Consider the following 23,590-nt stretch of genomic DNA (forward strand, 5'->3'; position numbering starts at 1 on the left):
GTGGGATTGAAAAAGGAAGGAAAAGGATCACGGAAGAAAAGAGAAGCAGGGATGGGGGACATGAAGGACTGGGGAGCTGAGGTTGTGGATGGTTGAGCTGAAACTGTGAAAACACCTACCTCTGGCTCACATCAACAGGCCAGTGTGAAATGCAAAATAGACATGAGATGATGTGAGATGTGCGAATGGCCACAGAACTAATTAACGCAAAAAAAGAAATCAAAGTCTCAACCAGGCGTGACGTTGAGCAATTATAACGGACAAACACACAGTGAAAGGTGATCAGTGCTTACCACTATAACCCACTGCATCTGAACAGTCTGCTAGCTGATAACATTTTACAAATCATAGCTATCATACATATAATGTGATGTGGCTGTGCGAGCAAAGTAAGAAAAACACAGAGGAACCTACCACACTTGTCTTCATCAGAGTTGTCCCCGCAGTCGTTGTCGTAGTCGCACTGCCAACGTCCAGGCACGCAGCGGTTGTTCTTGCAGCGGAACTGGTATGGCTCACATGTCCGCTCATCTGAGCACGAAACATACAAGATAAGTACAAGTGGGGCCTGGTGACAACCTCCTTTCCTTTCTTTCTCCATCCACCACTCTCTCCTTACCGCACTCTTCCTTGGGTTCATCCGAAGCATCTCCGCAGTCATCCTCTCCGTCACACTTCCAGCGTGCCGGGATGCAGCGCCCCGAGTCCTTGCAGCGGAACTCATCCACACCACATGTCATCTGAGCTGCAATAGAGAGGATTTAATGGATTAGACGCATTGACACCAGACTTGGGAATGAAGGCTTATTCACTCTGTAACAGAATTAACAGATAACAAATAGAAAACAGTGTTATTATTAAGCTTCGATAACTGAACAATGAAGGACTGAATAATGAGGCATTAAAGGGATAGTTTGGATCCTTGAAGTGGGATTGTATGATGTATTTATCTATATTACCAAAGTCAAAACAAAAAGAGATGGTGATTGACTTCAGGAGGTCTGGCAGGCACAATCATCTGGCCCTGATCATTGATTGAGCAGCTGCAGAGAGGGTCAGTAGCAGCGAGTTCCTGGGTTTGCACTTTGCAGACGACCTGACCTCTACCATCAACACCTCGGCCCTCTTAAAAAAAGGCTCAGCAGTGGCTCCATCCCCTCCAGAGAACTAAAGAGGGCAAGTCTACCCATTCCAGCCCTCACCACCTTCTACAGGGGCACCATAGAGAGTATTCTGACCTACAGCCTCACTTCCTGGTTCACTTCTGAGACCCCCACCATCCATCCCACAAACTGTTTTTCCTCTTGCCATCTGAGAGGAGGTACCGGAGCATCCCTGCCAAATCCAGCAGAATGCTGAACAGCTTCTTCCCACAGGCAGCCAGGGTTAGAAATAAATGTTGCCCCCTGCCATGTAAATGACACATCGCATCTAATGGATCTGCGTTGCACTGAGCACTTTAAATGTGTTGCACCTTCAAATAAGATACTTCAAGGTCTGTTCAACATGTAGGTCGCGTTTGTACTTTTATTTATTGTTCTTAAGTTTTTACATCTAGTTTCAGTAGTGTTTTTAACATTAAGTTTTTAGATAAATATATTTTTGTTCTTTTCTGTGACACTGCTGTGGGCTGGGATAACAGAATTGTACCCTTTTTATATATGCAGATACACAAGAAAAATGACAAATAAACTGAATCTTACATCTTGAATTTTCTAGTGTAGATGTAATTCAGCACGTCCCTAGTAAGCAGACAAGATAACCGCAACAGAAATGCACTTATTATAGCCACCTAAAAAACAATATCAGTTTAAGTGTATGTATATTTAGAATATTTTCACCACTTTACCTACCACTTAACCGTCAGACAGTGATTTTTACCAGGGAACTGAAGCCATTAAATTGCTGTCTTCAAAGCCAGACTCCATTGAGGGTTTGAACTCTTGTCTGCTTCTCAAAACTCAGGCCATTCCAACCACCATCTACTAATATACTGAATTGCCTGAAGTACCTCATACAACCCCACTTCACAAGCTCCAAACAATCCCTTGTGTGAAAATCAACCCTCCACTATTGTCAGTTCTGTTGTACAATTTTAAGTTTCCAGCTTAAGTTTTCTCTTTAAATTTCTTTGTATCTGACATCCAGAGCCTCCTTCCATACAGTCATTCAGGTCCTTACAGAAAACCATGTTCACATTGTGAAGGAGACTTATTTCCTCAGCAGAGGTGTTGTTTGGTACAGTAATAATGAGCTGTGTCTTACTGCAGTTGGCAGGTTCATCAGATCCATCCACACAGTCATTGTCCCTGTCACACACCCACACCCGTGGGATACAGCGCTTGGTGATGGCACACTGGAACTGGTTGGGGGCACATGTCACTTCCGCTGCACAAGGAACAAACACATACTCAACTAAATACAGAAGAAATCCTACTTAATCACACATTTCACTCATTTAAATGCCGACAGTCCTGCTGGATGCTGGCCCCTACAGACTGCAGTGTTCGTTACATAATAACATGGTGGTTTTTCTATTCTTCCTACAGCCTTTCATTTAAAGGTGCTAAAATGTAAATTTTGACCTCAGGATGGCATGACACAACAGTTCATGTGATCTCCCTCTGTGGACGATGAATGTGCTCAGCAAATGTCATGGCACTTGCATTATTCAGCATCATTTGGCCTAAGGGAATTGCTAAGGGAAAGGTCACAATGGATGGACAGAGATCCTCTGGGGGGGGGTAACATAGCGTTCATCAATTTCCTTTCAGCTCATTGGATTTTGAGATACAGTGTAAAGAAGTGTAAATTGTGGCATATAGAGGTGACATGTGTACAGTCAAAGGGGTCACTATAGTAGGGTTCAACCGGTGGGAGCAAAATGTGGTCATGCTTCAAGTTGTAGAGTTGCTTTGCACTGGACCACAATGTTTTTTTTTCACATAAATGAGCATACAGACATCCGATACAAAGGTGACCATCCTAAGGCACTGACACTGGCAGCTGAAAAATAGCAAAGAGCCTAAGGGGACCGGCAAGGAATTGAGACTCACGACAGTCTTTCTCATCCTCTCCCTCTCCACAGTTGTCCTGTCCATTGCAACGGAAGATGCCAGGGATGCAGCGACTGGGATGGGTACATTTAAACTGACTTGGCAGGCACACATGGATGTCTGGAAACAGAAAAACAACAAAGATAGAACATAGGTAATTATGGGCTCTTTAATGAAAAAACCTTAAATTCTTTAAGTTTGTGTCAGTGCGTGTACCGCAATTGGCCTCATCGGAGTTATCTTGGCAGTCATTGTCGCCGTCACAGATGTAGGCTGGGTTGGTGCAGATTCCTGTACCACACTGGAACTGGCCCGGTCTGCACTTAAACTCAGCTACAGTGACAAACACAGCACATTATTATCCAGAACAAAAGAAAAATCACACTGCAACAATGAGATATTAGTATGATTATTGTACAGTCATCACTCACGGCAGTCTGCAGGCTCATCTGAGCGGTCGCCACAGTCATCCTCAGTGTCACACTTCCACCAAAATGGAATGCACTTGTCATTTTTGCAAACAAACTGAGAGAACAGAAGAGAAAAGTATTAATTTATGTGGATCAATAATTTGTTAATACAGGCTAAAATAACAGCCTCAAACTAGTTTACCTGACTTGCAGTGCAGTTGGATAAGCACTGTCTGCCATCAGCTGCTAGGTAAAAGTTAGTGGGACAGGCGCACTTGTAGCCCCCTCCAGGTGAGAGCAGACAGAGGTTACTGCAGCCTCCATTGTTGATTTGGCATGGGTGGCCGGCCACTAGAAAACAATGAAATGCAGAATTATCAGACAAGGACCAGGACATAGATAAAGATTTATACATGGTTGCAAATGACTCTGTTTTACCTTCAGGCTGGCGATACGGGTGGTAAATGTGGATGTCCATCGGTCTGTGTAAGGTGCTGATCAGCACTGTCTTGTTGATTCCCAGTGTTTTATGGGCCCTGTTAATGGACTTTGTCTCCCAGTCGGTCCAGTAGATATACTCCTCAAACAGAGTCATAGCAAAGATGTGGGGGATATCCTGAACAAGAACTATGGAGACAGCGAAGTTAGTAACGTCAACTGGAAAAAGTGCTCGACACTCCAAATGAGTTAATGTGTCTGTTACCTGTGTGTCTGTTGGTTCCATCCAGGCTGGCAAATGCGATATAGTCCTCTCGAGCATCGGCCCAGTAGATGCGGTCATTGACAAAGTCCAGCGTGAGGCCATTGGGCCAAGTGATCTTATCCTCCACAATGGCACTCCTGTTGGAGCCATCCATCCCAATCCTTCCTATGTGGGGAGTGTCACCCCAGTCTGACCAGTATAAGTACCTGTGCAGAGATGTGCTGTATTAGTTTTTGTCAGATTTTGGGTTTTTTTGCATTGATTTGTTTTTATTGAAAGATACTCAAATTATAATGCAATTACAGTTCCAAAAATACATCAGATTTCGATTTGTGCATTTGAAAATAATTATTTTAAAAAGGGAAAACTAGAAAGATATACAAAACAAAGGAAAGGAAGACAAATCAGATTTTAACACCCTCTAGGTTCATGATGTCTCCTGTTTGTTCAAGTCCCCTCCAGACAGACATTAAAGTAAAATACTCATACTAATACTATTGTTTTAAATGCTTTTTTTCTCCACATAATAGTTAAAAAAAAAAAACCTAAAACTCAGGACTGTGAAAAGGGGCTGGAAGCAGCTCTTCTCCTACTCTCTTATTGAGAAACTCTAGATCTCACCACCGTCCCACACACCACTGCTGCTTGCGTTTTGAAAAAGCAGTGCGCCACAAGATGATTAGCGTTAGCATTTAGAGGAGATGCCATATAGGTTTGAGCATCAGTCAGACACAGACTCAGAGGAAGAGTCAGTTGTGCATCAAAATTGGTGACTAGCAGATGTATCATAATGGTAAGTGTTATTAGCACCTTTTATTGATATTGTTTGTTAGCTTGTTGGCTTGTAAGATAAACTGATAATGACTAATACAGTGTTTGTGTTTTTCAAAGATACAATAATATGTAGATAGTGGAAGGAAACTCAAGGTTTCTGTTTAAAAACTGCATTCCCTATCACGTTTGCTATCAAAACTTTTATAACACTTTTCCACAAAAATAAGCTTGTGCATGTAAGCTTCTTTAAAACTAGAAAACCGACTAAAAATGGTATATCAACTGCTTTCCCATTGCCAGTTGCAGAGCTATGCACACAATTCTGCAGCAGATGAGTATGCCTTTCTGTTTGTTTTTTTCTTCTCTTTTGGTGTCACATTTAACGTCAGCAACTGGCCTTGCAAACAGGTAAACAGTAGAAAGCAGCACGGAAGCCAGTGAACTTTATCGCAGTTACTTATTTTTAGATATCTCTTACTTATTCAGTCTCTTTCAAACTCGGGGGAAGGTTTAAAGATTTATAACATGAGCAATGTGGACATAGAAGACCGTGACTCATTTTTACAAAAGCATATTAAAAGATTAATTAATTAAATTAGATAAAATGTTTGTGACAATTAAGATCTCTCAAATTCAAATGTAATACCCTTTAATGACCTCTAAAGCCCAATATTTATATAATTACATTCAAGACATTTTAAGACTTTTTTAAGGACCTGCGGACACCCTGATTTACTGCATATATCTCACAACTAATAGTAGGTTTAGCTGGTTACCTCAGCTGCACATGAATTGATGGTGAAATGCACTCATCTGGCATCTAACCAGACTGAAAACAAACTTTTTCATTTCACAAAACTCTTAGTTTTCTTCTACTTTTTCGCCCAGATTCTCAAAGTTGTGTAGCATCATTCTTACCCATAGCGCACATCCACAGCCACAGCACGTGGCTCCCTCAGGCCGCTATTGACCAGAACTGTTCGGTACGCTCCGTTCAGCTTTGACACCTCGATAGTGTCCCTTCCCTTATCGCACCAGTACAGGTTTCCTCCCACCCAGTCTACTGCCAGACCGTCTGGGTTGCTGAGTGATGTGCGATGAAGGACCTAACAAATGAGCAGGCAGCATTAACTTTCTGGATGTGAGCCTCACAATAAGGACTTTAATTCTATTTCCTGGGTTTTCACTGCACATGCATGCAAATGACGATTATTTAATCATTTCAAATGCAGGTTTTATGTTCAGACCACGGGGGTATTATCAGCACACTTCACTGACCTGAACATCGCTGCCATTGATGTGCATGCGTCGGATCATGCTGCCCTGGGTGGTCACATCTGTCCAATAAATCATCTGCTGGCGATAGTCGAAGTCCAGAGCCACGGCATTGTTCAAGCCCTGTCAAAGCACAGGAGCTGCATCAGTCTGGGCCAGCGATAAACGCCAGCATCTCTAAGCACTTCAAAAGGGACATACTGCATCTGCAAAGCTCACCTGTTTGAGCAGTGTGTAGTTGGAGCCGTCTAAATTGAGCTTCCTCAGATAGTAGCGGTTGGCAAAGATCAGGAAGGGCTCTTCATCTGCAGGGAGGGAGACATTATATGTGAGCTGGTTTATCATAAACGCTTCCTGAATGTTATTAATCTCATCATGTTTCTTACCAGAGGTGGATTTGCATATGGTGGGGTTTTCAGGGCTAAGCTGGAAACCCTCCACACACAGGCAGTGGAAGCTGCCATGTGTGTTGATGCAACGCTGCGTGCAGGGATAGGTGGTTGTGCACTCGTCTATGTCGACACACGTCTTTGCGTCATCTTTCAGACGGAAGCCAGGGTGGCATCTGCACTGTGAGGGGCAAAGCACAGAGCAGGTAAAGCAACAGCGTGTGCTATTGCTGCAGAGCTCGAGTCGGAATGTCACAGCGTTCGCTTACCTTGAAGCCTATTTTGAGGTCTTCACAGAGCTGGGAGCAGCCACTCAGTTTGCTGTTCAGGCATTCGTTGATAAAACAGTTGAGCTCATCGGAGCCGTCGCCGCAGTCATCCTTGTGGTCACAGAGCAATGTCTCATTGACACAGTTTCCATTATTGCAGGCGTACGCGGTGTCGTTGCATTTTTTCTCTGTATAAAGAAAAATGAGAAACAAAAGAGAAAATGTCAAACAGTGCGGCTGATATTTAAAAGTCCCAGGAATTCCTTTCAGTCACAGTCGTTGAGACCACTTTCCAGTCGCCAAAAAGACAACAACAAGTGTTGTTGACATTCACTTTTATGGTTGTTAACATTTGTTTTAAATATGGATGTGCTTTCTCCATGTTTGCTTTCTGTTCTGTTGATGTGCTTGCTGCTTGATCATGTTTTTCCACATTTTCATCACACTGGTGTCAATTAATACTTTTTCAATGAGATTTAAAAAAAAAAAGCGGACTTGGAGAATGCAGACCTCTACTAAGGCCAAATGCCAGTAGTGCTTCTCTGGCTGTTACTGCTGACCCAAAGTGGAGGGATGTCATTGTGGACCCCCCAGGTCCCCCCAGGCCCCCCTATTAAGATAACCCCCATTAACCCTGTTACTCCTATCAATTCTGTTGCTTTAGTTAGCACTGCACTCCTAGCTGCTGCCATTTTGGCTCAGGCATCATCATGTTTGTCTCTGAGGTGAGAGCCGTATATTGCATATATAAGTTTAATGAAAGTGAAAAATAATAAGTGCAGTTGCCCCCTGGATCTTACCTGGTCCATTGCAGCGTGGGTTCTTTGGGGCTTCATCTGAGTGGTCGTGACAGTCAAAGTCTCCATCACACTCCCATGAACTCTGGATGAGGCAGCGTCCGTTGGCACAGCGGAACTCGTTAGCTCCACATGTTGGATACTCTGCAGCGAATTACGACACAAGGGTGAAGGAGAGCTGGACTCATCGTTATGAGTGAGAGGAAAGAGGGAGCTTTTTAAAATTGCCCCTTTGGGAATAAGAGGTCATGGCTCCACTCACCACACTCCAGGGACTCATCTGAGCCGTCGCTGCAGTCGTTGTCATGGTCACACACAAAGTGCTTGGGGATGCACTGTCGGTTCTGGCACATGAACTCGTTGCTGCGGCATGTGTTGTTGAACACTTAGATATAGAAAAATGTAGTGAGTTTTTAAAGTAAATATACCCCTGCAGGATATATTATTTTGACAAAATCCAACCCTAGCTTATGCTCACCACAGCCAGCTTTGACGCTCTCGTCAGCCCCGTCAGGACAGTCTTTGTCGCCGTCACATTTCCAACGCTGAGGGATACACATATGTGATCCAGGACACTGGAACGCCTCGGGACTGCAGGTTTTGGTCTCTGTGATAGAAAGACGTTATTGAAGATGATTGTAGATGCCTTTCTTTGCTCTGAGAGTTTATGAATATACACAAACTCTGAAAACAATCAGATAATAATATTTTTTTTATTTCAGAGTAGGGTTTGGCTATATGATGGTATGCACCAAAAGCATAGGCTTTGTTTCAACACTGTTGCCTTCTGGTACATTTTTTTCTCCACAAATTTGTTCCCTTTCTGCATCAATCTATGAAGGACATGACTTGAATTTTGTCAAAACAAAGGTTGTCTGCTACTTTCATGTAGCAAATCAGGGCTTGATTCATGTGTGATTTTGTGATTCTAGTGATCCAGCTGCCTTGCAAGCATAATTTGGGCAGACAAGGAGGAGAGTAAAGCTGTGAATACAGAAACCTGTAACAACTGAAACTGTTGTCCTTAGGAACCTTAAAACTTCAAATTTGAAAGAATTTTTAAGTCTTTTGTTTTTGACTCATTTTGTCTCAGTTGATGCAGTAGTTTCCAAATAAAAGAAGGAAAAAAAGTTTCTTTGTTGAATTTACAGAACAATTACTGTAGAAAGAAATTCTTTTGGATTCATGACAATGTTTTAGTCGATAGTGCACCTAAGTATTGTCTACCAGTCACCAGCTGAATTAAAGATCTATTTCAAAGAGTATCACAATATGAACAAATGAGAGGATTGCTCCAAATTCGAGAATGTAATGCATATTAATGAATCTACTGCTGTCATAATATCTTTGATGCTAGGTGTGGTCACTCTCATGGTTCTTGTATTTCTCTTAAAGTTGGCTCCCAACACTCACTGCACTTGCTGTCCTCATCACTGCTGTCACCGCAGTCATCGGCTCCGTCACACACCCAGCGATTAGGAATGCAGCGGTGGTTCCCACACTCAAACTGAGAGGCTGAGCAGAATTTATCTAGAAGTCCAGAAAGAATGTATGAGGTGCAAAATACAAGCATCAAAACAAAGTGACAGTCGCTTGCAATTCGGCGTGTTTGGGATCTAGTATCTAAACTTACCACAGTGAGCCTCGTCTGCGCCATTCTCACAGTCATTCTCCTTATCACAAGTCCAGCTCATAGGGACACAGCGTCCACTAGGACAGGCAAAGAAGGGTGTTGGACACGTTGTTTTCCCACTCCCTAGCAGAGTGACGGAGAAGTCAGAGAAAAAGAAAACATTAAGAAGTTAAGCCACCATGATGAAAGAAATAGAAAATATGAATAAATGCTGCATGTACTTTTAGATGTGAGAAAATATATGTATAAAACACCTGGGCAATTTCTTTCGTCTGAGAAGTCTCCACAGTCATTAGCTCCATCACACTGCCATGAAGGGGCAAAGCAGAGTGTGGTGAACTCGCACTTCTGAAACGTCACTCCTTTCACTCCCAGATGGAAATAACTGGAACAGTCCGTGGCAGCTTAAAAAAAAAAAGAAAAGAGAAACCCTACTTTATACCATAGCTTAGAAGAAAGTTTTTTCCATAACATTTAGTTGTTGTGAATCAGATCAGTTAACCCTTACCTGACCAAATTGGCTAAACACAGGGAGAAGGCAATGAGCCACAAAAAAAGCATAAAAATTTTTTTAAAAAAAATTATGAAGTTCTAAAGTTCTAAAGTAGTTCTAAATCAACTCATTTCTTGCAATTTGTGAAACATTTCTAACCATTTGCTCCTTGCCTTTTTTCCTATTTTTGCTAAAGTTTCAAAGGTTAAATACTTGTGAAAAGCGACTATACTTACTGCAGTTCATCTCATCGCTGGCATCCTCGCAGTCCACTTTCTGGTTACACTTGCTGGAGTTGGAGATGCAGCCCCCATCTCTGCACTGGAACTGATCGGCTGTGCACAGTGTGGCTGACAAAACAAGACACAGCGTTTAGGTAGAATATCATTTGAAAGTGTCATGTGTCTGCAGGTGCAAAGAACTTGTTTTAATCAGAAGACTTGACTCACCGTTACAGAAGACTTCATCAGAATTGTCTCCGCAGTCATCCTGCCCGTTGCACCAGGAGCTATGCCCCACACAGCGTCCGTTCACGCACCGCCTGTATCCCTTCTTGCACACACGGTTGGCTGAGAACCAGACAGGAAGCCATACAGACTCAAATTACAAATGTCAACGACAGGAACTTTTTTTTTTTGACTGGGAGAAAGGGAGAAAGGTTCCACTCACCACAGTAGGACTGCTTCTCATCAGACTTGTCCTTGCAGTGGGCCATGCCATCACAAGTCAGTGTGTAGTTAACACAGTCTCCATTTCCACACTCAAACTCATCAATGTTGTTACATGTAGTGTTGAGGGCTGGGAGACAAAGACAGAAAAATGCACTTAGGAAGAGTTGCCATCCCCCAAGGCATTCAACATGAAAAAACGTCAGTGCTCATCACATCTCTTTTTTTATCTCTTCTCTTCTTTGTATGGTATCACCTGTCTGGCATCTAAAACCAAACTTTTCTTTTACTTTTCTTCTATTATATATTGAAAGTTATAAGTTGTAGCAGTAACTTGTGGGTAACTAAACCTGGATTAATTGTGGGTTTGGTCAGCCATCAGCACTTGCAAACTTCCTGTGAACATGCTCGTAAAGTCTGAGATTTGGTGAAGTCAGGGTGTTTGGATTCAGTCACAAATTCACCACCCAGGTGGACTGGCAAATTTCTGCCCTTTTTCCAGCATAATACAGTGGGAAAAAAAGCATCTTGTGTGTGTGCTAATTTTGGTAGAAAAGGGGTATTGTATTACCTATGCAAGTATTGTCTTCCAAAAGCTTCCTGTCACCACGGCAACTGCAGTTGACTCTTCCCTCAGAGGTCAGCAGACACAGGTCCTGACATCCTCCATTGTTAACACGGCACATAGAGAACTCACCTGCAGAGAAGAGGAAAGTTAGCCACAAATCTGCATATATTAACACACACACACTAAATTTCAACATCCACCCCCCTGACACTCAAACATCCCCCCACCCCACATGTGCCTCCACATCAGTAAACAGATACGCCTGCATGAATGTGGCAATGGCTCTGCCTCCGCTGAATGCATAATTCAATGTGACTCAATCTAAATGGGATTTGCAGCTATTACCACAGGCACTCGGCTTATATGGTCGTGGTGGGTATTGGAGCGCGAGAAGGTTTACTGAATTAGGCAACTTGAGAGAGAAGATGGCTGACGATACGCTGCAGTACAAAAACACGGGGTTGCACTGATTTAGACGCACACAGACAATCGGCGATGAAAAACACGATGAATTGGAGAAGGAGGTGGAGAAGTTTGCATTAAACAAAGGACAGCAATTCGGCAGGCGCTTGTGTGTGTTCGCATCTGTGGTGATACAGAGCTGGTGATGGGGTTGTGAATGTCAGGTGGGCACATTCCAAAAATGTCTGTAACTCATCTGCTCCATTGTCACACCTAGATTACTTCTATCACCTAATTAAATGCTCTGTTGAGGCAGAAAAGCATCTTAGTGCATGTGTTTGATTCAGTACAACACTTCCTGAAAAACAAAAAAAAAAAAACCTATTAAAACTTTTCAGTTAAAGGGGACCTTTTATACATTTCTTTATTTTCTGTCATATGTGTAATGTTATAACATCTGATGTTAATGTAAAACATTCCATTAAATAATGAGGTAGACATATGTAAACGTAATCCTTGTGCTTAATAGCGTTTAGAATACTTTCTTTCCTGTTTGTTTGTTTTTTTCTACCTTATCTACAAGCTGATTTAAGACTGAGACAGATTTCTTTATATGGTCATCTGGTCCATGCAGGCTACTGCAAGTATTATGTAGCTTACACTGCTACATGAAACTACATGCTTAAGTCAGAGAAACATATAATGTTGATTGCTGATGTTGTTAATTTCCGCCTAATTTTGGATCGTATTCCTGCTGGAACATGTCTGATTGTGTTTAGAAGCACAGGAAATACAGAAAATGATGTGTTTTTTCAACACTGAAGCATGTAAACATGTTCTAGTAGATACCCAAATTTCGAGTTTGAATCTAACGATGAGCATAATACATCCCCTTTAATTAGCTTGATTTGTATTGGCCTTACCATCCTGGTGTTATCATCACCAAAGAACTATAATCTGTGCTGTAATGAAATTTAAGATGTTATCTCAAGTTCTACCTAGAAACTGGTCGCTCATCATAAATCATAACTGTCAAACATTTAGTTGGTTTAGGTGCATATTAGTGTAATATGAGAGGACATCAATGATTTATGCCTATATGCATGCAATATGCATTTCAAATAACCTTTTACTTGGTAAACATTGTTATGATGGATTTTTATATTTGCAGAACTCTGATAAAGAAAGTTGGCAGGCATATCATTTACTGGATTGTCTCTGCATTGTATTCTGTATTTACTAATTTCTCAATTGATTTTTTCCATCTAATTTTACAAAATCATAATATAAATCCATACAAAGTAACTATAATTAGGTTTAATTATGTTTATAACTTTGTTAATTAATTCTATCTGTGACATTGTTGAATGATCCACTTCATGCTCTGTTTGGAATATGATCTCCTGACTTTGTATGTCTTATTTTATATTAATAATATTTTTGTTTTTTTGATCTTATGTCATAATTGGTATTGCTTATTAATGTTATTGTAATTTGTTTATTGTTAAATGCTTTGTCTAATTATGCTTATATAGTATAATTTTCATTGAGGACCCCTTATAAATGAAATGATACATCTTTAGGGGTGTTCTTTATAAAGAATTCCAACAATTTCCAAAGAATATTTTTACATATCACCCAGTGTACTGTATTATGTTCTAAATCAGGCTGACCTGGTTTACTAAAGTTGCTAACACTTAAAATGAACAAGGTAATTACACTTGTTATTTTAAAGTTGCAACAACTTCACAAAAATAAGTAATTACAGCTAAGTTTTGAGTAAACTTTACAATTAGACATGAAGTTCACATAAATTAAGATTTATAGTTATAATTACTTTACTTTATCAAGGCAGTTAGTTTCAGTGCAGTGTCATTATACTATTCAGAACAGTAATGACATACACACACAAACAGCCGGATCTCTAACTGTGTGTAAAAACTCACAGCTGTTGGTGTCGTTGGCCACAGCGATGATACCCATTGGCTGCTGAGGTATGTCGGCACGCAGCACCTTCATGTCTCCTCCTGTGTACTTGTCAGCCCGGAGCACGGCCCTCCTCACCCAGTCAGTCCAGAAGATGTAGTCACCGTACACGGCCAGGCCGAATGGGTGGACCGGCTCATTCTTCAACACCACCTGCAGGGGGAAGCACAGCCACAGTCATGGCCTCACACATTCAGGAAATTCCAGCCTTGCAACAAACTTGAAAGAATAAACAAACTGAGCTTTTATTACACAACCCCATAAGACAATCAGTGTGTCTGCATTCAAGTGTGTGTGTGTGTGCCACTTACGTGGCGCCGAGTGCCGTCGTACTCGCAGCGCTCTATCTTGTCTAGCGTGGCGTCAGAGAAATAAAGCTTTTCAGCACGGTGGTCTATGGCCAGGCCGTTAGGGGTTCGGATGTCATTGCCAATGATCACAAGGACGTTGGAGCCAGACAGTGTGGCACGCATGATACTGGGAGACTGCTCGTTCCAGTTGGTCCAAAACATAAGGCTGCAGGAGAGAATAAAAATCAGTAATGTGCATGTAAATTCTTTGACCTAATTTAGGAATACTGGGTGGGTGTACAAATGGATTTATTTGTTCTAACCTCTGACACTCGTCAAGGACAAAGGCTCTGGGGTGGTCATCTCCCGACATGGAGACCACAGTGTGCCTGTCGACGGCCCCCCAGCGGCTCTGATCCACAGTATGGCGGGTGATTGTTGAGGTAGTGTAGCTGGTCCAGTACAGCATATCCCAGCCCCTGTGGTACGCCAAGCCCTCCACTGAGCCGACATCTGAGAAAGAATAAAGGAATAAAGAGAGCGAGGTGAGATGAATACAAAAAACAGGTGAAAAGGAAAAAGGCAAGACAGTTTTGTGTAGCACATATAGCACATATCATACAACAGGGCAATTCAAAGTGCTTTACAGAGCAATAAAATATTAACATAATTAATATCAGTAAGACACAGTAAATGATACAGATTTACAATTTAAAAGTAAAGTGCAAAGATATAAAAGGAAAAATTAATTACTAAATGATTTACATTTTTTTAAATAAAAATCACCAAATAGAAAAAGTGGAGACAACATGTGCACATACATGTACACATAAATGATTATTTAAAATGATTTAAAATCAAGTTTAAGAATAAGTTTGCGGTCATTACTGTGTGGAGAAGTCAGCATAAAGGAGGAATGTTTTTGGCTTTGACTTAAAAGTGGTCGGACTCCGAGGTTGGGTAATCTTGGAGGTTACTCCAGGTTACTCCAGGTTTGTGCTGCATGACAACAAAACGCTGCTTCACTGTGTTTTGTTCTACCTCTCGGGACGGTCAGTAGGCCAGCCCTGGATGTTCTAAAGGATATTTTACAATGAATTCTCTGAGATGGATAGTGTAAGGATTATAGAACCGGAGTAATGTGGTCATGTTTCCTTGTTTTTGTCAGGACCAGGAAGTTGTTGAACAGCTTGTTTTGAAAGCCTTACGAACATCCTGTTACAATGATCTAATTTACTGGAAATAAAGGCGTGGGTGAGCCTTTCAAGGTCTTATTTGACATTATTCCTCTGACTCCAGCAATGTTTTTAAAATGGTAGTAAGGATGAAGTTACTGATTTTTGTTTGATTTGCTGTGAAAATTCAAATCTGAGTCCAGATTAGAATAAGTACAATAAGAGTTATGAGATAGAGGGATTCAGCGTGAGAGCTGACATTCTGTCTTTCATTCTGTGGCCCAAAGACAATGACGTCAGCCTTATCTGTGTTCAGTTGGAGAAAAGTTTGATGCATCCAATCACTGATTTGCTCAATACAGTGACATAGACGTTTTGCAGGTCCATAATCGCCTAGTGAAATGTGTATTTGCGTGCCATCTACATAATTTTTGTAGGCTCTTTTAGAGAAGAAAAAATGAACCACAAAGAGAGAGAGGGCAGAAGAGAAAAGAAGGTAAGAAAAAGAAGCACGTCAATCCCAGGGCTATGTTAAAAGGCCAAATGTGGAGAGTCTGGCAGCAGCTCAGTGTTGGCAGACTGCTGTGGGGCAGCACAGAGTCAGGGCTGTGGACATGACAGCTTGGTATTAATGACCAAGAACACAGTGTGATTCGAGGCTTTTATCCAGCAAATAGCTCACTAAAAAGGTCACAATAACAGTTGCTGCCTAGCGTATTACTTTCCATTGCACTACCTCATCAACAGTTGAGAAGTAAAAAAATAAAAAGCCAATTTTTCTGCTCCAAAGACTTGAAATGAGTAAGAGGTTATGAGCTCCTCGCCTGCACAGAGGCCAGAGGACAGGCAGGAGTCAGCCAAGATGGAGGAACACAAAGTTCCGTAGCGGCAGATAGAGAACAGCTGCTCCGCTCTGCTGTACACATGTGGAGGAGTGAATTTGAAAACACACATCAGATCACTCTATTGCCAAACAATTGGTAATAGTCGCCTTCTTGTTTCTGCAATGGAACAGTGAGGGTCTAATGATCACAGCGGCCTTTTCCAGGAGTGGGGATGATCTCACTCCATCAGCTAAGGCCGGAGGATCAGTGAGGTTCACCACCAGGTGGGACACTTAACACTCTACCTCAAGATCTCCGGTGCAACGCGGCGGCAGACATGGATCAACATTTGTCTGGCTGAATGCTCGGAGACTGTGAATGAAGCAGAGCAACTGGCGGGCCGAGCGAAGGCATGCAATGCAAAAACAACTCCCCTCTGCTTCTCATAAATCAATGACCTAAAAAATCGATGAGGAGCAACAACACGGAATCCATTTGCCCCAATTTCCTCTTTCTTCAGTGCTGTTAATGAATTGTAAATCTCGCCTGCTCTCTTCAGATTCTAGCTTTTCAGCTCTGTTTATCTTCACACTGTTGACCTAAGCCTATCTGGGTTCCTGTACATTTGCACTTGCTGTTTACAATGATACAGATGAGTCGAATTTAAAGCTCTTGAGCTCAGCTGGTTATACTGACACTGATAGTGCTTTACTGCAGTTATCTGCGTAAGGTGTGATAGCAGTTCAGCGTTTACTATCAGGCCGGCAGTCAATAATTACCCTGATTTCTGAAGGCAAACACCATTTCACTCCGTCTCTGTCTGTGTATGAACCATATCTGTGTGTGCTCTGAACATGCGTGCGCAGGGACAATACTGCTAGAAAATGTACAGAACCTTTCAGAAAATGAACAGAGACAATGGACCCTGGGAAAAAAACTGTATTTGGTCCCATTAGGCCCTCCCACAGAGAGCAGGCCGGCCCATCTCTCGCCTGCTCTATGATAATCAGTCCAGAGTTCACCTGCAGTTTAGTCTGCTTCATCCTCTCCCACTGTCGAGCTATTCGCCTCTCGTTACGTCGCGTGTTTCTCAGGAGATCTGTTCCATGGGGGCAGGAGTGAAGCTGATTGTGGATTGCTGAGCACAGGCCTGATTGAGATGTCATGTGGAGTTGCCGCCGGCTCGGAGGTGACAGGAAACCACACAATCTACAGTGTTCAGCTCTCAACAGTTGGACGCGCTGCATAAGAGTCCAGGCGGAAGGATGAAAACCTCAGCAGCTGAGAAATCAGGACTTTCTTGACTTCAGTGGAGGGTCTGATTTTATTCACTCACTTTACTGGCCCCAGCCAATCAGAAGTGGAGCTGATTGCGAGGACTGGAGTGGCTTGATTCACACTTTGTGCTTTTTAAGTTTTAAGTTTCACAGTGATAGCAGGCACTTCAATGTATGTGTGTATGTGCTGTTTCATGTTCAGTTTTACCGTCAGCCTTTAAGGAAGTTATTGGAAATCAGTATGCTGCTATTTATAAGTAATCCTCTACTGACTCATGAGTAATTATTCCTGCATGTATTATCAGTAGTTTTACGACCGGCTTGAGCTTTTTGACCCGACCAAAAGCCAACAGTGGCAGTATGACTAGAAGAAACGTCCATAACTGAAGACAGGATGCTGGTGAGGAACTCGACAGGTTCAGAGGATCTGCTGGGGAACAGCACTGGTGACACTGGTGTCCGCAATGTGGAGCAGGTCCTGGTTCCGATATTAGACATACTGATTCTGGTTCTGGGGGTCGGAGGGCAAATCATGGTGATGGTGATCCTGTGTGGGAGGCGGAGAGGTGGGGCAGGACGTGTTGGACAATCACTTCAAAGCTCCGTGACAGGCACAGGAACTGACGTCCTCCTGCTGGCTCTGAGCACCGCAGACCTGCTTTTGCTTGCCATGATTCCCTTCCACACTGTCGCCATAGCCATGCAGCACTGGCCGTTTGGGGACTTCATGTGTCGCCTGGTTGGCTTTTTGGGATCAGCTTGTGCCTCAGCCAGCCCCTTCACGCTGGCCATGCTGGCTGTGTCTCGGTATCTGACTGTGGTGAAGCCTACAAGAGCGTTCGGCCTTCTCTCTCCTCGCCGGGTGTGTATAGCTGTTTCACTCATCTGGGTCCCAGCCTGCTGCCTGGCTGCTCCACAGCTTGTTTTTCGTTTTGTGGGAACCCCGCGCCAAGCCACTGATGGCCTGTCTTGCTTTGCTTTCCTGTCCCACCGCGACCAGCTCATCTATGGATTGCTTCACTTCCTTATTGCCTTCTTGCTTCCATTGGTTACCATTGCAGTGGCATACAGCAGCATCTACATGTTCCTGTGGGGGAGGCAGCACGCCAGCAGGGTCCCCCAAGTAGAGCGCTACCAGAGCAGAGTGACGCAGACGTCGGCCATGCTGGTGCTAGCGTTCACCCTGTGCTGGTTGCCATCCTATGGCCTGACGCTGGCCTTATTGGCGGATAACATATCAGGAGCCACTGGCGCCTCACCACGTTATGGCGCCTTCAGCGTGTTTGCACGCCTCATGGCGACTTCCTCTACAATTATGAACCCCATCCTCTATGTACTGATGTCCCAAAAGTTCAGACAAGACCTACTGAGGCTGTTCAAGAAGGGAGGACAAAGAGCTACAGTTGCTGTTGCTATGGCTGCTGCCTGACAGCGTTAATATCAGCAACTAGTTTGATATAACTAAACACCTGACACACAAACACTGAGCAATCCTGACTACTGGGAATGCCAGTAAAACAATTACAAGCTTAGTTGCTTTGCTGAAAGACTGAAAAAATGGACACAATCATTACTCTCATGGGGAAAATCTACTTAACAAGACAAAACAACAGCAGTCACAACAGTAGGCAACAGTCTTTGCCTCTTTACAACATTTACCAGTAGTCTGGATATTGTTCAAGAAGATCACACTGGTAGCCCTGGGAGGTGCCGCTCCACAGAGATAGTGGGACAAACAATCCTAAATCATGCATTCCTTGTAAAACAGTTGAAAGCAGAGGCACTTTGGTAAAACATTAACTGTGCACCTGTGTGTGTTGTGCTGAGATAAGGAGAATAAGAGTCTTCCTGTAGACGTGCTTATGTTGGTATACACTCTTTTCTCAAAGCAAACATTAAAAAAAAGTATTTCCTTTTGTTTCTAGTTTGGCTACAACTTCAGAATAAGATGGTTTTCCTGGTTGTGTTTAGATCTGTTTTAGGTAACTCCAGCTCTTTTCTCACTTGATTTCTCACTTGGGGGGGTCTGATGTTAATTATTTAAGTTCTTTGTTATTCGCCAAAAAACTGGAGTAATTAGAGATTACTCTGGAAAAGTGACAAGCCTAATATCAGTTTTGAGAGGGGAAATACACTGTAAAAATATACTGGGAAATAAGATGGGCAGGGGCTTTTACTGGCACTTTTAATGGTAAAAAGTGCCATTTTACACAGTCACTATCCAGCTGCAAGTATGCTACCTCACGTGGCTACATGCTAAGGGGACGGAAACATGTAATTGTGGCTGCCAATGTTATTAATTTCCTCCTCATTTTGAGTCATATTACCAATGCTACATGTCTGGTTGTGAAGATTTTGGTGATTTTTCACAAAAGAAAATGCTGCTATATTCAGTTACAGTCATTGCCACAACTGCTGTGACATTGCAGAGATGCCAAGATACAGGAGACCCAGAAGTGCTGACCAATCAGAGCAGACTGGGCTTTTTTGGGACAGGGGCTTAAAGAGACAGGCACTACAATTAAGTGTTTCAGACAGAGGGTAAATACAGGTGTTCCAGCATAGACAATAATAAGGAAAATAAAGTGTTTCTTTTTAAAATATTAAAGCATGTAAACATGGTCTAGCAGAGACAATAACTCAAATATGAGCCTGAAAATGACCATAACAGGTCCTTATTTATAAGTGGGAATACTCACTCTCTACCACAGTCTTGCGGTCAGATCCATCATCACTGATCTGCTGGATGTTGCCAAAGTGGATATCACTGAAGAAGATACGGTTAGCTCCCTTTCCTCCACCTCCTCTGTAATCGAAAGTAAGCGCGATAACGTTTTTCATGTGTTCAGGGTCCTCAAAGGGTTTGATGGGTGCATTTAGGTTGTTTTCATCGGACAGGTGGACGCTCTTTAGTATGGTGCGCTCCGAGTAGAGCAGGTAGCCATCGTAGTCGCGGCAGCTGCAACCATCTTCAGCCAGCATGCCATGGGCACAAGCACATGTCCGCTGTCCGTTGCCACGGAAAAGACAAAGCTGCTGGCACCCCCCATTTTTGTCTTTGCACACGTTTGTTCCTGTACATAGACATAAAATCCATCAACAAACATTATCTACATTTTTTTTAACCCTTTGAACCTGAGCAAATTGGCTTGATTTCTTTCAAAAACATGAGAAGATAGCAATAAACAACTTAAAAAGAACTTACCCCAATATTAGCAAGAAATTAGTAAAATAAATAAATAAGAAAAGCTATGAGAAAATTACCCCAAAAAATAGCAAAAACCCCAACAACAAAAACAGGAAAGTAAAAATTAAAAATCTATAACAATCCTGCAAAATACTTTTAAATCTAGTATGATAAATCTAAATATATACTGCAAAAGACAGTTTTCCCTAGCATTTGTAAAAAATAATCTATCAATTTCTATCAATTTGTGAGACATTTCTTGCTATGGTGCTCACTGCCTTTTCCACCGTGTTTTCGATTTCAATTTGATCAGAGCTTATATATGTTTAAACACTTGTGAAAAGCATATGAAAGAAACACAAAAAAAATGGCGTCAATCCAGGTTTCAAAGGGTCTAACATGAACAGTACGTAATAAACAATTAATTCCATAACAATACAAATTATCTGAATATTCCTCATCTTTTGTATGTTAAACACACATTTCACAGTATGAAATGTATGTAACAGTATGCTTACCTTGCTGCCTGGCCCTGTTAAAAACCTTGATGTCTTTGAGCTGTACCCCAATACCAGTCCTCAGAGACACAGAGTCTGTGGCATTGTCCTTGCTGCCTCTCTTTATGGAACCATTAGCATGTGTTCTGGTTCAGAAATTAAACAGAAATTAAACAAAAATTAAGCTTGCAGATGAGTCAAATATTAAGACTGAATATCATGCATAAATAAGTGAGAAACGAGGAGGATATATGTATAATTCTGACCTGTCACTCCAGTAGATGTAGCTCTCAAACACAGACACAGAGAACATGTCCATGTTGTTGTTGGCCAGCACCACTTCCCTGTTCTCTCCAGTTTCCAGATTGATGCGCTCAATTTTGTCTGTCCTGGCATCGCACCAGTACAGCAGATTCTCCTACACGCATGCAGACAGGAATGGTTTCGTTTTTATAATGCAGAGATCGCAGTCTGCATTGCAACATAGTGAAATGTAAAAATGGTTCGCTATACTGCACCTCGTAATCAATGGAGATACCGTTGGGCCAGCTGATACTGGCATTGACCAGGACAGCCCTCTGAGAGCCATCCAGACGAGATCGCTCAATACGGGGGTACTGGCCCCACTCTGTCCAGAACAGATACCTACACACATACACACACAAACACACACACAAACACAGTGAAACACAGAGATAACTTCCTCACTAATCAATAATGAGAGAGATTACAGAAGCAGAAGCTGAAGCCAGCTACAGTAATAACTGGAGTGTTGTTTCCTCTTACCCTTTCTCAGGGTGGACAGTGATGGCGCGGGGCTTATCCAGGCCCTGGGAGATCACTACGTAGCGGAAAGAGCCGTTCAGTCTGGCCACCTCGATCACATCAAAGCCTTGGTCCGTCCAATAGATGTTTCCTGTAGAGGATGGAGGAAAAACAATGATCCCTGGACAAATCTGGTGTCTTTTCTGACACTTTAAAAATGCTTCATTGACCTAAGAAATATTTTTTTTTCACACTTCATGCCTCTTTGTTTTTTCTCCCCTGTGTCTGTCTTTAGTGTATCTCTTTCTTGTTTTCTCAGTTAGTACAACAGTTTCAACTCATTGCTTCAAATTCATCTCCCTTTCGACTACATGGTAGGGCTGGGTACTGGCAAGAATCTGACATATACAGAGGTTACTATTCAATGTATTGCAGATTTTTTTAAAAATCTGATTTTAGGAAAACTGTCAGCATATAAAGAAAACAGCCCCAGATGCATAAAAAACATGTCATGGGTCTGCATGAGTGTAACAGTCCCCTGTAACATTCAACACCACAACACTACTTTTTGTGAGATCTGAGCAACAGAATTAATATTTGCCTATATCTGTCGAAAAAATAAAAATTAAAGTGCTTGTATAATTCATGAATCCTTTGAAAACTGAGCTTCATTTCTTTCAAAAACATTGGAAGAGGGCTAAGCAAGAAGAAATTATTAAAAAGTCAAAAAAGAATGTAAAAAGAAAGAAAAGTAAAAAAAAAAAAAAAAAGGAAATTACCTTAAAAAAATGCTTAAAATGAATTACAATTCTGTCACATAATTTTAATATGTATTTATTTTAAAAGTAAATATAGTTTTCTTGACATTTGTCCCTAGCTTTTATAAAATAATTTTCTAAATCTACTAAATTATGCAATTTGCAGGACATATTTTGCCAAGTTGTTCATTGTCTTTTTTCCCCATGTTGTCAAAGAATAAATCAAACCAATTTGCCTTGGGTTAAAATGTTTAAATGGGAAAGGTATCTGAACACATAAGAAAATCTTTGTCTCTCTCTTCAAAGGGTTAAGTGAACAAATAAAGAAAACAGAAAGCTGCAAATAACTAAAAGTCTATGGTGTGTCTGAGAATCGATACAGTATCACAAAACATAACATCATGGCACTACTACATGAAAACAGACCAGCGAGGATGATGAAGACGTTGACAGCAAAAGACAAAGTTACCTGCTATCCAGTCCACAGCGATGCCCTCCACCCTGCCGATGCCATTAGTGACCACATCCTCTCTCCACGTCTGGTCTCTCTTGGCCCTGCTGATGGTGCTCAGGCCCATGTCCACCCAGTAGATAGTGTCATTGTCTGCGAAAACAAATAAAACATGTTAGAGTTGGAACTTTCATTTACCCTTATACAGTAACAAATACTAACTGTAGTGGTGAAATAAGCTGTTATTTCAGCTAAAAGACAAAAAAATCATTCATGCTGCGGTAATTCTTCCCTATCCAGCATTTGAGGAGAAAGAAAAAAACATATCATAAAAAAAAGTCCTACCAGCATGGAAATCTATGCCCACAGCCAGGGATGTGCCTGACACCGGTACCAGGGCATCAGATTTATCTGATGGGTCCAAAGGAATACCGCGTATACCTTCATGCACAGAGTACAGCAGGAAAGAGCCGACACCTAAAGCAAACGAGCACAATGGCATCTTGTGAGTTGCATCAAACATTACATCAATTCTTGAATTCAAATATGGCTAAGTCAAGAAAAAGTTATGTGTATGAATGTGTCGTACCCTCACAAGACTGTTGCCCTGTGCGCAGGCTGTATCCTGCAGTGCACATGCAGGCCCTGGTGGTAGGGGAGGTGGGGAGACACAGCTGGGAACAGTCACCGTTGTTATTACTGCAGAGATTGGTGCCTGGGAACGCAAAGTCACGAGAACAAATACACAAAACAAATCAAAGAGGGGTTACAGAGGCATAAACAGATGTGCTTTGGCATAGATAAACAGGCTACATGCAGGAAGCAAAACAGGCCTTCAATGGGACAAGGACAGACTTGACTTCCTTTAATTTTAATTTTTATTTTTTGCTAACTAATTTAACCAAAGAAATGTTGCACAGGTACAGAAAAAGTTGCCATGTGG

The 23,590-nt window shown here is 42.0% G+C and overlaps 2 protein-coding genes across 4 annotated transcripts in view; one reads left to right on the forward strand and one right to left on the reverse strand.

Annotated features, from left to right (window-relative positions):
* Window positions 1-23,590, reverse strand: part of lrp1aa (low density lipoprotein receptor-related protein 1Aa) — a 125,753-nt gene that overhangs the window by 14,001 nt on the left and 88,162 nt on the right. For both annotated transcript variants that reach the window (XM_042499984.2, XM_088084293.1), the window contains exons 34-68: window positions 23,237-23,362; window positions 22,993-23,124; window positions 22,666-22,800; window positions 21,460-21,589; window positions 21,192-21,318; window positions 20,940-21,091; window positions 20,695-20,819; window positions 19,689-20,063; window positions 14,037-14,226; window positions 13,735-13,939; window positions 13,384-13,576; window positions 11,039-11,164; window positions 10,469-10,597; window positions 10,249-10,368; window positions 10,036-10,149; window positions 9,561-9,710; window positions 9,307-9,429; window positions 9,087-9,203; window positions 8,152-8,280; window positions 7,936-8,058; window positions 7,677-7,817; window positions 6,877-7,064; window positions 6,605-6,788; window positions 6,438-6,523; window positions 6,222-6,341; window positions 5,862-6,049; window positions 4,170-4,375; window positions 3,905-4,093; window positions 3,669-3,817; window positions 3,488-3,581; window positions 3,273-3,389; window positions 3,057-3,176; window positions 2,266-2,388; window positions 620-745; window positions 415-531 (exon numbers count right to left, since the gene is read on the reverse strand). In XM_042499984.2, the coding sequence (XP_042355918.2) occupies window positions 415-531; window positions 620-745; window positions 2,266-2,388; window positions 3,057-3,176; window positions 3,273-3,389; window positions 3,488-3,581; window positions 3,669-3,817; window positions 3,905-4,093; window positions 4,170-4,375; window positions 5,862-6,049; window positions 6,222-6,341; window positions 6,438-6,523; window positions 6,605-6,788; window positions 6,877-7,064; window positions 7,677-7,817; window positions 7,936-8,058; window positions 8,152-8,280; window positions 9,087-9,203; window positions 9,307-9,429; window positions 9,561-9,710; window positions 10,036-10,149; window positions 10,249-10,368; window positions 10,469-10,597; window positions 11,039-11,164; window positions 13,384-13,576; window positions 13,735-13,939; window positions 14,037-14,226; window positions 19,689-20,063; window positions 20,695-20,819; window positions 20,940-21,091; window positions 21,192-21,318; window positions 21,460-21,589; window positions 22,666-22,800; window positions 22,993-23,124; window positions 23,237-23,362 (5,169 nt within the window). The remainder of the gene's footprint in view (window positions 1-414; window positions 532-619; window positions 746-2,265; window positions 2,389-3,056; window positions 3,177-3,272; window positions 3,390-3,487; window positions 3,582-3,668; window positions 3,818-3,904; window positions 4,094-4,169; window positions 4,376-5,861; window positions 6,050-6,221; window positions 6,342-6,437; window positions 6,524-6,604; window positions 6,789-6,876; window positions 7,065-7,676; window positions 7,818-7,935; window positions 8,059-8,151; window positions 8,281-9,086; window positions 9,204-9,306; window positions 9,430-9,560; window positions 9,711-10,035; window positions 10,150-10,248; window positions 10,369-10,468; window positions 10,598-11,038; window positions 11,165-13,383; window positions 13,577-13,734; window positions 13,940-14,036; window positions 14,227-19,688; window positions 20,064-20,694; window positions 20,820-20,939; window positions 21,092-21,191; window positions 21,319-21,459; window positions 21,590-22,665; window positions 22,801-22,992; window positions 23,125-23,236; window positions 23,363-23,590) is intronic.
* Window positions 16,728-22,099, forward strand: LOC121953062 (mu-type opioid receptor-like). Of its 2 annotated transcripts, XM_088084303.1 has the most exons (2): window positions 16,728-17,851; window positions 21,470-22,099. In XM_088084303.1, the coding sequence occupies exons 1-2, from the start codon at window positions 17,384-17,386 to the stop codon at window positions 21,479-21,481; spliced, it is 480 nt and encodes a 159-aa protein (XP_087940429.1). In that variant the 5' UTR covers window positions 16,728-17,383; the 3' UTR covers window positions 21,482-22,099. The 2 variants fall into 2 exon arrangements, with proteins under 2 accessions (XP_087940429.1, XP_042355930.2); XM_042499996.2 differs by lacking the exon at window positions 21,470-22,099 and having other exon boundaries at window positions 16,736-18,911.

This window comes from Plectropomus leopardus, chromosome 2 (assembly GCF_026936395.1).
Source record: "Plectropomus leopardus strain MGB_pleo_1.0 chromosome 2, ASM2693639v1, whole genome shotgun sequence".
NCBI classification, from domain to species: Eukaryota; Metazoa; Chordata; class Actinopteri; order Perciformes; family Serranidae; genus Plectropomus; species Plectropomus leopardus.